The following is a 16,112-nucleotide window of genomic DNA, read 5'->3' on the forward strand; positions in this document are numbered from 1 at the left end:
CCATCCCATTTAGCTAGTAAGGAGTGATGTGAAGACATACGTAAGGGGCACTAACGAATCCATTACGGTAACAGAGGTCGAAAGGCTGTTGCGTGGAACTGTTTCAACTGTGTATTGAGCCTCATGGAGGAAAAAGGGTGAGCAGGACGAAAAACTTATTTGAGCAGCACAGACAATGGAAGGTATCATCAGTGACCATGAACAGGTAGTGATTTGACTTCATGTTGAAGACGATGACAATGATGATGAAGGCAACATGGCCAATCTAACTTGACGTAATGTGAACTGTCAAGTGCAACGTTTCGCTGGCACAGTTATAGGGCTGTTTTGAAGATGAGGGAAGTGCAGCAGTCAGCTTCCTCACAGTTTATAAGTAGCGATCAAAAAGTTACCATTTGAAGACTGTGCAGTCCAGCATTGGTATACCAATTGGGCAAAACTGGTGTGACCATTGAGGCAATCGTACCACCGAGGCACCAGGTTGAAGATACCCATTTTGTAAAACACTGTTTAATGCTGCACGAAGGAGTCCGTAACTACCTGCTGCACATCCTCACCCAAAAGGAATCCTTGATGTTTTGAGGACTTTCTTAAGGGACCAAAGATGTGATAATTGCACGAGAGAGATGCTTATATGTCGGTGCTTATATACATCCCCCCGCCCTCAGAGTTGTGCTGTGTTGCATATATGCTGCACCAACACCCTCAAATTGAACCTTTTTGATTGCCTCTTATAGGAGCATAATGAGCTCTTATCATTAGTGAGGGGTTTCAGTAGAATAAGTTGTTCAAACATATATGTGTAGACACTCTTCCTTGCTGACCTGGGGCTGTTATCTAGCCAAGAGGTGCACAATATTAGTTTTATTGGGGGCAAGTAGTCTGACTAATTTTTGGCCAATGAGCTTAGAATGACTGCCACAACCTCTCATTCAGATCTGCAGTTTTTTTAACAGTGTAGTGCTGCTACCATTGAAACACACAACATCTGTAATCTGGTACTTCTGTTTTAAAACTCAATAATATTATACTGTGTATTACACTTTCACATTATTACTGAACTATGTCAAATAATTCACAGTTGTAAAATACCAACATACTTTATTTACAGGAAAATGGAATAAATGGCAGAAACCAACATAGGCAGTATGAATTTGCACTCCATAGAATATTAGAAATGCACGATACAATATGGCTTCTACTGTTTACCTTAGAAGGTAGATTGGGGAAGAAAAAACCTGTGTTTGTAGAATTTGCTCATTTACAAAAAGTTTTTGACAATGTTGACTGGGAAACATGCTTTGAAATTCTGAAGTTGTCACAGAGGAATTAAAGACAGCAAAAAGGTATTTACAAGTTGTCCAGAAAGTGGACTGCAGTTACCTCGCCCCTTCCATGTATGGTTTGTATCACTGACTTCTCCATTTTGGCATGCTGCTAAAATGGCATCCTGAAAACTTGAAAACAGACTTCACTCTACCAGGTGACAGAATTTTCTCCTTTCATAAACCACATATATTAAAACAGCTTTTCACATACAAGACAGACTTCAGACAGCTCTCTGTCTACTCGACAAGTATATTTTGACAAAACTTACAGCAAGCCGAGTTACAGTTTATGGCAGCCCTGCTGTCCAATCGATTCTGTGTTCTATGTGTTGTCATGGGCATCTTCTTCTGTGAAGGTCGGTGCAGCTTTGCGGCAGGAACCCGCTGCATGGAGAAAACATTAAGAGCAGCAAGTGTGGCCAAATGCTAGCCGCCACTGGTGTCACCCTGTCCAGTAGCAATGCAATCTCCCTAACCATTTGATCATCATGCGTATATGTGTATACACAAAAACACAAAGCTCAGCTTGCATGTCCCACTTTCCAAACTGCGTTCAATATATGTGCTTCAGTAGTCAGTAATCATCATTCATTTGTCCTAAATATTGTGTGCGACACATCACTTTAAGAAAGTTATGTTTTACACTATAACTTGTGCGAGATGATTCGTAGTACATTCAGTTGCAGTTTTATGTAGATTCACGTGTATTCTCGAAAATCGCTATCAATTTTAGTGGGAGTTTGAGTTGTATTATTGATATTCTTTCTGTGCAGAATGCATGATGGATTTATTGAAAAACTGAAGTTCAACACACAGCATCCAAGAAATATAAATGACAGCAACCCTCAAATGCCACTTTTTCCATAGCTCCAAAGAATATTAAAGTAATTTCTTTGTGCCCTCAGGCTTACCATGGAAATCAAAGTAAGATGCTGTACACTTTGGTGTAATTGTGCTTGGATTGGTAATATTACAAGGTGAAATTTGAAAACTTCAGTTTCTCTTGATTAAATAATTTATCTGAACCTAGAACCATGGTCATTCATAATTTCATTTCAGTTGCTCAGTGTTGGATGTTCTGATCATATCCCTGGTTTCTCGTTGGAAATATGTTGAGTTGAAAGGCAACACTAGGGAAATTTAAAACGAAACATTAGTACAATTTATCCAGGATGTTACAAATGTTACTACTTTAGCATGTTGGGGGAAAAAGAAGCGAGGGAATATGTAGAGACCATTATACCCTTATGTTTGCCATTTTTCTCTGTGAGCTGACATGTATAACCTCTAAAAGGTAGAGGTCCAGTGTGCCTGTTCATCTGCTCCTGCTTTCTCAGTTGCAGTGGATGCTTGTTGTAGTCATAGATCCTATCAGCACTCCAATCAAAGGAAATGTACAATCTTGACGGTCTTTTTCAGAGGAAGAGAACAGCGTGTCGACACCTAAGGACTCTGAGTCAGGGAGCAGAACGAGTACACCGGAGCCAAAGATGGTCTTCAAGGACAAAAAGGAGGCCATAGAGGCTTTCAAAGAGCTGCTCAAGGATAAGGTGAGAGCATTAACTGCAATTTCTTTTGTGATTACTAGTCATTGTGAAAGAAATTGCTAATCACTTGAATTCCTAAACAGTTTACAATATTTTGAATGTAGACAGAAATTTGTGTCGCTACCATTCTTTAATTTCTATGCCTGTTTTGCAGTTCACTCTAACACAGATTCTGTGATTTTCATGCACATAGGTATTTGATAAAGTTCCTGTAAAAATATCAAGTTATATATCACATTAGCCCAAATATTTTTAATATTGGAGAAACATATATTTACTGGCAATGTGCAAGAATAGGACTTGGAAAGGTATACATTTCACAGTATCAAACGCAAAGTATGAGGCATGTCAAGAAGGTAAGTACCATTTTGGAAAAAGAACCATAAAAACATTTTTTCAAACCAAAATATTATTTTTCTATATAGTTGCCACCATTATTCAGACATTTGTCGTAGTAGGAAACCTACTTTTCTGTGCCCTCATCATAGAAAGATGCCACCAGTGAAGACAGCCACTGCTGAATACAGTTTTTGGTATTCTTTTTTGCTCGATGTGTTCCTTCCCAGAGGTGAAACTGTTGCGGGTTGGCAAGAGAGCCAACACCGTATGAATAGAGGAAGCCGATAGGCACGTGTTTTAGCTCATGCAGGCTGGCGTGAGGTCTGGAACAGGACAAGGAAATTAGAATTTAGAAAAACGGACGTAGCTGGTGGAATACTTAACTTTAATCCATTAATGGTGAACGTCGGTCTGACGGACGGTACATGAATCACAAGATCAATAGCAACTGATAATGGTGCCTTGCTAGGTCGTAGCAAATGACGTAGCTGAAGGCTATGCTAACTATCGTCTCGGCAAATGATAGCGTATTTTGTCAGTGAAGCATCGCTAGCAAAGTCGGTTGTACAACTGGGGCAAGTGCTAGGAAGTCTCTCTAGACCTGCCGTGTGGCGGTGCTCGGTCTGCAATCACTGATAGTGGCGACACGCGGGTCCGACGTATACTAACGGACCGCGGCTGATTTTAAAGGCTACCACCTAGCGGGCAAGTGTGGTGTCTGGCGGTGGCACCACATTCCTCCCCCGCAAATTGGCGTACGGTTGTGTTATAAGGCTTCCGCCCGTCGTGGAGAGGACCCCATGTTGACGTATGCGACGAGGTGGGGAGCCTAACAACAGGCGAGGCTGTGCCACCCGCACCCTGCCATTCAGACCGCGGGGAGCTAGGAAACGCCTGAAAACCTGCTCCAGGGTGCACGCCAACATGCGGTGTATGCGCCCGTAGAGAGACAGGAGGGGCCAAAGGGTCGACCTCCATCGGGCCAGGGCACCCAACGGGCGAAGACGTCATATGGTCCGGAGCGGGCAAGAGTTCCATGTCGGAGGACATCCGGTCACGGGAAGCGATCGGCAGCGTGTGACACAGGGAGGCGCCCGGCAGCTGCAGCGAAGCGTCCACTGCAGGCATCGCCGGCGGGAGAACAGGCGGCGGCGGCGGCGGCGTGTCACTGTGGGGCAAAATGGAAGGCAGCGTCGGTAACACCTGGGGCTGAGGCGAGCCAGTAGATGGGTCCCCAGGGTGCTAACCGGACGGCACTGTCGCTGAAAGCAGACGGCGAGCGGCAAATCCCATGCGACGACAGGCGCAGCTGATTGAGATGCCGGCGCACCTCACCAGAGGCCCCCAAAACCAGATACGTAGCGCGTCCAAGGCAGCGAAGAATGCTCCCTTCGAGCCAACGCCGTGAACCTCGGTAGTGACGATAGTAGACAACGTCGCCTGGAGCAAAAGCAGGTGTCTGCCGCTGCACAGGAACCTGATGCGGCGGATGTAGCAAAGACATCAAGGTTCGATGATGACGACCGTGGAGCAACTCAGCCGGCGAGTGTCCATCTCGGGGCTGAGAGCGATACGAGGACAAAAAGAGCAATAACACGTCCTCCCGAGAATGTGACTCTTTTAACTTCAACATCTGTGACTTGGAAGTCCTGACCAATCGTTCAGCGGCACCGTTTGACTGTGGCGAAAACGGCGCAGACGTCAGATGTTGAATACCATTGGCCTTGCAGAATGACTGAAATTCTGCGGTCATGAATTGTGGGCCATTGTCGGAAACAATAGTATGGAAGACCTTCAGTGCAAAAGATAGCAGATAACGCTTGGATGGTGGCAGATGACGTCGTGGAAGACATCCGGACAACAAAAGGAAAATTACTGAATGAATCTACAACAACCAACCATTGAGCATTCCAGAATGGACCAGCAAAATCGATGTGTAAGCGTTGCCAAGGGGAAGTGGCTTTTGGCCATGCAAAGAATTTCCGCGGTGGGGCTGATTGTTGTTCGGCACACACCATGCAAGAAGAGCACATATTCGTAATCGCAGTGTCGATTCCAAACCAAGTACAGTGCTGACGAGCAAGTTGTTTCGTTCTCACTATACCCCAATGTCCTTGGTGGAGAAGCTGTAAGACAGAGGACTGTAACGAACGTGGGACCACGACCCTGGACTGATCATTATCAGAACGCAACTGCAAAACACCACGTCGAACAAATAGTATCTCCTGGTGAGCAAAAAATCGGTGAACCAACGGATCCCTGATCCGTGACTTTGACAAGGGCCATTGCATGGCAACAAAATGCAGAACAGTAGCAAGGACAGGGTTGGCAGCTGTGGCTGAAGCTACGTGATGAAAATCAATCGGAAACGATTCGACCACGGCATCGGTTTCCGCATCAATGAACATGCAAGCAAGTTCGGAGGAATCGAATGCCCTATTCTCAGCAAGAGGCAAACAGGACAACGCATTGGCGTTTCTGTGCTTAGCAGTGGACCAATACAAGATATCGTAGCGGTACTGCCAGAGGAAAATAGACCAGCGAATGAATTTCTGCGCTGTACGTGGAGGTACGGGCTTGTTCGGATGAAAAAGCGATGTCAAAGGTTTGTGGTCTCTGATGATGATAAAGTGACGACCATACAAGAAATCATTAAACTTTGTAACACCAAATACGAGAGCCAATGCTTCTTTCTCGATCTGTGAATAATTTCTTTGCGCAGACGAGAGCAACTTGGACGCAAAGGCAATAGGGCGATCGTGCGATCCATCTTTGTGCGCAAGCACAGCACCGATCCCAAAATCCGATGCATCTACCATCAGCAAAAGGGGCTTCTGGGGATCGAATGGCGTAAGGAAAGTATTGGAAAGCAACGCCGATTTCAACTGGCGAAAGGTGCGTTCGCATTCCGTCGTCGACGAACGGAACACCTTTACGGCGTAAGCGATGAAAGGAGCTGAAATGGAAGAGGCGTGTGGGATATATTTAAGATAATAGTTGATTTTTCCCAGCACACTCTGTAGCTGCTTCAAATTCTGCGGCGAAGGCAAGTCTTGTATGGCACGGAGGTGCTCGGGACTGGAATGAATGCCTTGGGCATTGAGTACATGTCCCAGGTAGGTTAAGTCACGAGCAAAGAACACACATTTGTCCTTCCGCAAGCAAAGACCATTTTGTCGCAAGACCTGAAATAATGTTCTGAGATTGGCTAAATGTTCTTCTTCCGTCTTCCCGGAGATCACAATATCTTCCAGATAGTTTGCTGCAGTAGGGACCGACGCACAAACAGTTTGTAGATATTGCTGAAACAATGCAGGGGCGCATGCACACCTGAATGGCAGCCGTTTGAATCGATACAAACCAAGATGCTTGTTAACCACCAAAATGCGCTGGGATTCTTCGTCCACTGGTATTTGCAAGTACGCATCTGCTAGGTCCAACTTCGAAAAATATTTACCTGGGCACAGTTTGTCAAAAAGATCTTCAGGAAAAGTTGCAGTCACTAGTTGTGGATTCACTGTTGCCTTGAAGTCCACACAGTCTCAATTTCCCGGAAGGTTTTGGCAAAATTACTAAGGGTGATGCCCAGAGAGAAGCCTGCACACGTTCAATTACACCTAGTGATTCCAAATCGTGTAAGGTTTTAGTGACCTCATCACGCAATGCGTGGGGAACATTGCACGCTCTGAAAAATTTCGGTTGCGCGTTGACTTTCAGTTCCAAATGTGTTTTATAGTTCGTAGTGCAACCAAGGCCCGGTGCAAAAATGTCTGCAAATTCTTCACAGAGACGAGAAACACTGTCTGAAGGCACAGTCTGGTTCACTGATAGGACCTGATTTACTATAGACAAGTTAAACAACTGAAATAAATCAAAACCAAACAAGTTCACTGCAGAAGAAGAATGAAGGACGTAAAATGACACAAGTTTTGTTTGTCCCTTGTATGTTGCAAGAAGGCTGCACTGTCCTAACACAGGGACATTCTGACCGGAATAGCTAGTTAGCTTAACATTTGTGGCACGCAACGGAGGTGTGCCCAGCTGTGTGTACATGTCTTGATTGATCAGTGAAACTGCAGCTCCGGTATCGAGCTGGAATGGTATCACTTTGCCGCCAATGTCCAAGTCTACAAAAAGTTTATTATCCTGCTGACGACAAGAGCGACTGTCTCGTCCAACGTGAACTGACACTGGTACATAATCACTTGCGACTTGACGGGATTTCCGGCGATGTCGACGCACACTATTTGTGGGACGAACACAGTCACTGTTAGAGAGAGTGGCACTGCGCGGAGTGGAATGAACTACATGAATTTCCATGGGCGAAGTTTGGCGAGCCTGAGTATCCTTGGTTTGAATTCGGTGTGAAGCAAAGGGCCTGGAATGGTTGTGAGTGTCCGATTTGAGCTTTTTCTGGCAAACACTCTGAACATGTCCTTTCTTATTACAGAAAAAGCAAATAGCCTGGCGTGACGGGCAATTCTCACGTGAATGTCTAGTAGCACACCGCGGGCATGATTTTAGCACTGCATTTGCTTGCCTGCGCGGCACACGTGGCTGAGAGCCTGGCGGCCGGGCACGAGGGCTGTTTACTGTTCCGTGCAGCTCGCCCGGCGGGCCGGTTAACCTGACACACAGGTGGCGAAGCTTCAAATGATTCCTGAGCAAAGTCAAGTGTGTCCTGCCGATCCAATATGTCCATCACTTGTTGAAGGGAGGGATTGACTAGTTTCAAAACCTGTTCCCTTATACGAACATCAGAAACGTTCTGTGCAATTGCATCACGTACCATAGTATCTGAATAAGGGAGTCCACATTGACACTCAAAAGCACAATCCCTAGTAAGGCCTTGCAAGGTTGCAACCCACTCCCGATTAGTCTGACCTGCCGTACGTTTTGTACGAAAGAAGGTATACGTCTTCGCAACTACATTGACTGATCCTTTGAAATATGCATCTAATGCAGACAAAATTTCGTCGTAGGACAGAGTTGCTACGTCGCATCGGGGAAATAATTTGACTATCACATGGTATGTTTGTACCCCGACGGAGGAAAGGAGAAAAGGCTGCCGCTCATTACCTTGAATTCTGTAGGCGGCGAGATGGAATCCAAATTGGCGTGACCACTCCGTCCAGCTTTCCAGTGCAGCATCAAAACGTCGAAAAGTTGGTGCAACAGCGTGTTGTGGCTGTGGTAGCGGTGGAGCGGCGGCTGCCGCATCGTTTTGCATTGCACGTTGACCCTGGACGAGCTGTCCAAGGGCATCCAGTAAGGCCTGCGTCTGCTGATTCTGTAAGCGATAAAATTCGGACAGTACATCTGGAGCTTGCGGCAAAGCCATTACACAAGTAAATTAGGGCACTATCGATAAGAACGCGGATTGGCCTCGTCGCCAATGTTGTGGGTTGGCAAGAGAGCCAACACCGTATGAATAGAGGAAGCCGATAGGCACGCGTTTTAGCTCACGCAGGCTGGCGTGAGGTCTGGAACAGGACAAGGAAATTAGAATTTAGAAAAACGGACGTAGCTGGTGAAATACTTAACTTTAATCCATTAATGGTGAACGTCGGTCTGACGGTACATGAATCACAAGATCAATAGCATCTGATGATGGCGCCTTGCTAGGTCGTAGCAAATGACGTAGCTGAAGGCTATGCTAACTATCGTCTCGGCAAATGAGAGCGTATTTTGTCAGTGAAGCATCACTAGCAAAGTCGGTTGTACAACTGGGGCGAGTGCTAGGAAGTCTCTCTAGACCTGCCATGTTGCGGCGCTCGGTCTGCAATCACTGATAGTGGCGACACGCGGGTCCGACGTATACTAACGGACCGTGGCTGGTTTAAAGGCTACCACCTAGCAAGTGTGGTGTCTGGCGGTGACACCACAGAAACCATCAGTGCGATATGACACGGTGAAATGTTGAGAAAATGTCAGCACACATTTCAAAACAAAAAGTGTGGAATGCACAGTGAAGACATTGTGTTGCTTCATGACAGTGAATGTCCCCATTCTCCTGGCATGACTCCAAACCGTGTTCAGCAGTTTGATTAGGAGTAGTTCAGTCACTTGCTGTACAGCCACATACTCATACCTGCTGACTGCCAATTGTTGAACTTGAAGGTAATTTTGGAGGCACGGGATTTGACAGCAATGCCGATACAAAAAGGTAGTGTTTAGCAGTGACTTGTCTTTTTTGATGGCCTCTTTGTATGAAGAGGGTATAGAAAAGTTTGTTTCCCACTATGAGAAATGTCTGAATGATGGCTACAACTGTGTAGAAAAAAAAATTAAGAAATGCTGTTTCTTGTAAAAATAAATTTTGGTACAAAAAAAAGTTTTTTGTGTATTCATTCCAAAACAGTTCTTACTTTCTGAACAGGCCTCGTATATGCAAAAAAATTTGTGATCATACATTGCTCTTTAATGAAACATAATGAATAATTTTTCTAATTGTGTGATGATACATATTACCATCCAATGGAAAGAAGTTATTCTTGAAAAATGTGTGATGCTGAATTTTATGGCTCTTGTCCGAAAACCACTGTAGCGAAGGGGGGAAATACAAGCTGTCACATGTCTGATCTGTTATTTTGGGATTCAGTGTACTTCACAGTACTAGTTATTTTGTTATTTGCTATTCAGTTGCAGCATCATACTGATATGCCATGACAAATTCCTGACAATTGCTTTGTGAAATATGACATCATGTTTGTCAGCTACTCTGGATTGTACTGTAAAAACTGTTTTACAACTTTTGCTGCTGATGTACAAGGGAGTGACTGGCCATTACACTTGGGTTTCTTTCTACACAAGTAACTTAACATTTGTTGGTGGGGTGCACATTGGTTGTCCATACACTGTTCAACTTCCTTGCCTCCCATGTATACTTGCTATCCAATTACCCTGTACCAACCGAAAAGTATGTTTCTAAATGTAATTGCTATTGGCTTTCTGAACGGTATTAATAATGATGATCTTTGGACCAGGACGTTCCTAGCAACGCTTCGTGGGAAGCAGCAGTGAAGCTGATTGCCAATGATCCACGGTACCCCGTGCTGAAGAAACTTAATGAGAAGAAGCAGGCATTCAACTCGTACAAAACTCAGCGCCTGAAGGAAGAGCGGGAGCTCCAGAGGCAGCGGACGAAGAAAGCTCGCGAGGACTTTGAGGCGTTCCTCACTAACAATGAGCGTGTCTCGTCCACGACAAAGTATTACCGCTGTGAGGACATGTTTGGCCACATGGATGTAAGTGCAAACATAATACTTAATAATTCTATGTCAGGTAATTTGTGCTTTACCTCTGAGGTGATGTGGGCTCTACATTTTTTATGGCAGTTTTATAAAACTGCAGCATACTCAGAAAAAATTATTTTGACTTGTTTTATTGCCTTGATGATACCCACTGTGTGTGTGTGTGTGTGTGTGTGTGTGTGTGTTTAAAATGAAAAAAGGTAACAAATGGTGTTGTTAAAAATCAAAGAGAAACATCTGCATGACATCCTGAAGTTTGTTGTCATAGGATCTTTGGCTGGGTTGGCAGGCATGCAAATGAACTTCAATTGGCCATGTTTTGCACAAAATGAGAGAGACACTCCAGCATTGAAAACCCTGAGAGAATTTGTGTATCACAGAATATCAGTGCGAGCTGAATAAAAATAAGAAGAAAAAAAAATCTGGCATTGAACTCTGCCATAAATAGTGACTGACAGAAGAACCACATAGTAATCAGATTTTTGTACTTTTTTGTATTTATGGTATGTGGAAATCAGAAATCAAATACGTCAGCAAAATCAGTTTGATGTGCCTCTCAAAAATTCTCAGAAAAATATATTTCGAAGTGGTCCGACCATCTTTAATTTGATAAAGTCAGTTCAATTTTTGTCAACCTGTTGTCTGGCTGTGTGGTAAAATGCTCACCTACAATGTGTGTGGCACAGGTTCAATACCCACCTCTGCCAGAATTTTAAACAAAGGTGCATGTTCCATGAACATTTCCATGAAATTTAAAATACATATGGATGAAAAAAATTTAATTTTTAATTTTTTAAATTTAAGAATCTTTTTTAAAGATCAATAATTAAAATAATTTGCAATGAAAATGGAATTTTTTGTGTGTAACATGTAATTAGGATGGGATGGCATGCATTTTTCATGAAAATAGCAAGGAGATATCTGTTAGCATATATTTGTTGAATTTTATGCTGGGTGTATCAAAAAGAAACATCGAATTTGGCACATCTGTATTTCAGAAACTAATAAACATATACAATGAATTTTGTTTTCTGATGAACGGGAAACTCAAAAGGTTTTTTTTTTCTTTTCTTTTCTACCCCCCCCCTGCCCCCCACCCCCCAATACCTTCTCATAGATGTTCAATATGTCCCCCCTTGAGATGCACAGCATATGTCAATGCGGTATTCAAATTGTTCACACATTTTAGCGAGCATGTCTTTAGTTACAGCTTCCTTAGCTGCTGGTATGCGATGTCTCAGTTCATTCATTGTTGTTGGTAATGGAGGCACATAAACAGACTCTTTTATAAACCCCCACAAGAAATAATCACATACAATCAGGTCCGGTGCCCTGGAGGCTAGTAATGTAAGGTTGAATCATTTGGTCCAATGCGACCAGTCCATTGTTCAGTAATGATTTGATATAAACATTCCCACACTTCCAGATGCCAGTGTGGTGGTTCCCCATCCTGTTGGTAAATGGAGTTGTTTCAGTTAGTCTCCAACTGTGGCAAAAGAAAGTTCTCAAGCATATCGAGATTTGTGCTTCCTGTAACAAGTGTTCTCACCAAAGAAAAATGGCTGTACAACTTTTTCCGTGAATCTGCACAAAACACATTAAATTTTCTAGAGTGTCTCTCATGACTTACAACTTGATGTGGTTGTTCTGTACCCCACATTTTCACATTATGATGGTTCACTTTTCCATTTAAATGGAATGTTTCCTTGTCACTAAACCTTAAACACGGAAGAAAACTGTCAGCCTTCACCTTGCCAAGAACGAAATTACAGAATTCCACACGTTTTTGTTTGTCACTTCATGAAGAGCTTGCAGTAGCTGAATTTTGTATGGTTCCATTTGTAAACGTTGCTGCAACACACACCAGATGGACATCAGGGGCATGTTGAGCTGCATAGTGAACAGATTTCTGCGGACTCCTGGTGAAACTATGGCAGATGCATTCGATGTCCGTGTCAGACACTCAGGGATGGCCCAGCGATTTGCCTTTACATAAACAACCTGTTTCGCAGAATTGTTCATGCCATCATCTAATGCTCTGTGGTGTGTGAGGATCCACACCATACCTAGTACGAAAGTCACACTGAACAGTTATTACTGACCCACACTGCACAGAAAGTACAACACAAAACGCTTTCTGTTGTCTCAACTGAAGTGGGTGCACTCTGCTGTTACCTAATGGGAACCATGTAAATCTTGAGAGTTTGCTCTTTCCAACAGCACATTTTTCACGAACATATCTCAAATAACATAGTAGTTTAAATCAGATGATTCTTTTGATACACCCTGTATTTAAATGATGTAAGTATTTGAACTAAACGAGGGATGGAGGAGTGGAGGGGGGGGAAACCCAAAAACATAATGACGAAAATGAGACTCAAACCAGAACTCACCTGTATCAAGCACTATTGATTTTTTTTTCCATCTTTATGTATTTTAACTTCACAGAATTGATAGTAGAACAGGCACCTCTGTTTAAAAATTTACTTCAGCCAGGAATCAAACCTAAAGCACCTATGTGACAGGCGAACATTCTCCTGTTGAGAAAAGTTGACCTTTCTTGAGCATATTAAAGACAGTTGGAAAACTTCAAAGTTGATTTTTTCAAGAATTTTTGAGAGTTGCATTGCACTATTTTGGGACATTAATCTTTCAGTTTTGAGCTTCAAATACCTTAAATATAAAAAAATTACAAAAATGTGATTGCTGTGTGGTCCCGTCGTGAGACAAACAATGGTCTAGTATGGTTGGATTCCAGGCAGTGAGTACACATAAAAGCATGACTCGCAGCACCTAAAAGAAAACAGTTAGGTTGGTCATAGAAATATTCTGCATAAAATGGAAACTACAGCTTGGCAGAACATTCGGGGCTACACTAGTAACCAGTTGCGCTGGGGAAAGCTGAGAGATTACAGCAGCAATAAAAGCTTCAACAATGACAGACTTTTCCACTTAAGCTGTAGTTATTAAGACCTCTTGTTAGTCACACAATTAGGTTTGTCTTAAAGGTATTTTCGAGTGTTTATAAGGAACATGGTGCCATATGCCTCAGAATAAAAATTAAATGTATCAAAAGTGTTGCGTGTTAAACAAGAAAGTCTGTTACTTCATAATATGAGCTGCTTTCACTGTGTGGAACTCCAACCAAGTCACAAATAAAGATGTCGAAAAATTGCACCCTGAATTTAATGAAGCACTTAAGTTGAACTTCATTTTTACGTTCTGGATTACTACAGCAGTAGGTGACTTAAAAAGCAATAAAGACTGGTTTATTCTACTCGTTTGCTCTGACTGAAATGCTCAGAGTCAAACAATTGCGAACTGTATAATTTACAAACCATCACAATGGTACCACATTGTCCAAATTCACTGCCATCTTGATGTGTGTGGCACCTTGTTGTTTACAAACAGTCAAAAATTCTTTTAAGCCAAAAATAGATGTGCGACTAAGAGGAGGCCTTAATAAATGCAGCCAAAGTGGGAAAATGCTATTGTCAGTTTTGAAACTTTTATTTCACCTGTGATTTCTCAGGTTTTCTTGGTGAAATTAATTAATAATGTGCTTCTGGTGCTCTGCCAAGTTTTTTTCCCTTTCTCTTCACAATATTTTGACAACCAACTCTGCCATCATCTTCAGGTGCTGTGAGTTTTGCTGTTACTTGTATTTGTTGCTTGAACTCCAACCAGACAGTGAACTATTTTTTGGTCTCTGCCACTATTTATGGCCAGGCTCGATACCCAATGCCCACTATGGCCATCAATGTCTTTTGTTTTTTCAGAGCTGGCAGTGATATTCTGTGAAACACACATTCTCTCAGCATTTACCAATTCTAGTGGATGTGATGGTCAATGAGATTTTAATAAATAGAGTAACAGACCCCAAGCTTTATTTAAATTGAAACCACCATCTCTGTTTATTAGGTTTTCTGATTTCTATATTTTTATAGACTCTTAATTAGGCTGTCCCAAATACTTGATGTTTGCATCACCGTACTGATCTCGTTGCATTTCATTTCACCATTAAATTCAAGGCAGTGCTTGGCGGCTGCTGGATTTGCTGTGTTGTTTTAGTTAGATATGCTGCTGATGTTTCTTGCATATATTGTTGAATGTTTTGATGGTCTGTTTCACAGAACTTATTAGGCACATTCTGACATCTAATTATGTGCTGTTCGATGGACAGTACTGTGAATAGACCGCTTGTATGGTGATGGGTAGTCATTTATCACCTGTCGTTGCAAAGCTGTACGTTAAACACTTTGAAGCAAAGGCATTAGAATCCTCCGAGCTGAAACCAACGTGTTTCTGTCAGTGCATGGACAACACATTTGTAGTGTGGCCACATGGACTGGAAAAGCTTTAAGAGTTCCTGGACCATTTAAACTCCATACGTAATAATATAAAATTGGTGATATAATATATATAGAAAAACTACACACACTGACTTCTCTCTCCGCACCTCGAGCCATCACCATCTGTCAGAGCCGTAGAGCTTGAACACTTTCAGGCAAGGAGAAGAAATAAAATGCTTATGAAAAGTATTCCAGAGGGATGAGTAGTCAGATCTTCAAATTGAACAGGCGATGCAGGCAAAATCAAGAACACCTGAGAAAGCAGTTGAGACTGTGGTCGAGGAAGAGAAGCCAAAAGATGCTTATCTGCCTTACAATGGCTCAATATCTGGAAAGATCAGCAGACTCGTAGGGAAACATGGCATACAGTGAAATGCAGTAAGATGATAGCAGTATAGTGATGCAAATGTCATACTTCTGGGACAGCGTAATTAAGAAGTCTGTCCAAATAAAGGCATCAGAAAATGTAATAAACAGGTACAGTGGTTTCAGTTTCAATAACATTTAGGGTCTGGCACTCAATGTATTAAAATCTCATCAGCCATCACATCCACCAGAACTGGAAAAAGCCGGCAGAATTTTTGTTTAAGAGAATACCAGTGCCAGCTCTGAAAAACAAAAGAGTATAAAAGTGCTTAGTGGGTGCTGGGAATCAACCTCAGCTATAAATGGCAGCATGAGACTGACAATAGTTCACAGTGTGTTGGTCTCAAGGTAGGAAGTACACATAATGGCAAAACTTGCAGCACCTGAAGAAGATGGCAGCGTTTGTCGTCAAAATATTGTGCATAAAATGGAGGTGACAACTCGGCAGAACACCAGGACACACACTGTTAATTTATTTGTCTTATCCGAACTGCAATTCAGTTTCAGAATTTCTCCTCATTTCCTGTATGGCTTGCTCAATATACAGATTTAAACAATGTGTGGGGACAGACTGCCCCCCCCCCTCCCCCCCAACCCTTCCTCCCTCCCCTCCTTCTCAGATGGAGCAAGGTGGCATTGTGGTTAGCACATTGGACTTTCATTCGGGAGGATGATGGTACAAATCGATGTTCGGCCTTCCTGATTTAGGTTTTCTGTGATTTCCCGGAATCATCCTGGGCCCTTTGAAAGGGCATGATCGATTTCCTTCTCTATCCTTAAAACATTCCGAGCTTGTGCTCTGTCTGTAATGAGAGATGTAAAATGTTAGATTTAGGGATAAAACAAAAGAGATTATTTCAGTGTAAGTGTGATTTAAAATTATTGTACTGAGGTAGAATGTATTACACATTAACTAATGGATTTTAT

The 16,112-nt window shown here is 42.7% G+C and overlaps 1 protein-coding gene across 1 annotated transcript in view; it reads left to right on the forward strand.

The window, feature by feature from the left end:
* The window catches only part of LOC126215020 (pre-mRNA-processing factor 40 homolog B), a 180,497-nt gene that overhangs the window by 90,560 nt on the left and 73,825 nt on the right, over nucleotides 1–16,112 (forward strand). Inside the window, exons 7-8 of the mRNA XM_049941643.1 lie at nucleotides 2,748–2,878; nucleotides 10,201–10,461. Of these exons, the coding sequence (XP_049797600.1) occupies nucleotides 2,748–2,878; nucleotides 10,201–10,461 (392 nt within the window). The remainder of the gene's footprint in view (nucleotides 1–2,747; nucleotides 2,879–10,200; nucleotides 10,462–16,112) is intronic.

Source organism: Schistocerca nitens, chromosome 12 (assembly GCF_023898315.1).
Source record: "Schistocerca nitens isolate TAMUIC-IGC-003100 chromosome 12, iqSchNite1.1, whole genome shotgun sequence".
NCBI classification, from domain to species: domain Eukaryota; kingdom Metazoa; phylum Arthropoda; class Insecta; order Orthoptera; family Acrididae; genus Schistocerca; species Schistocerca nitens.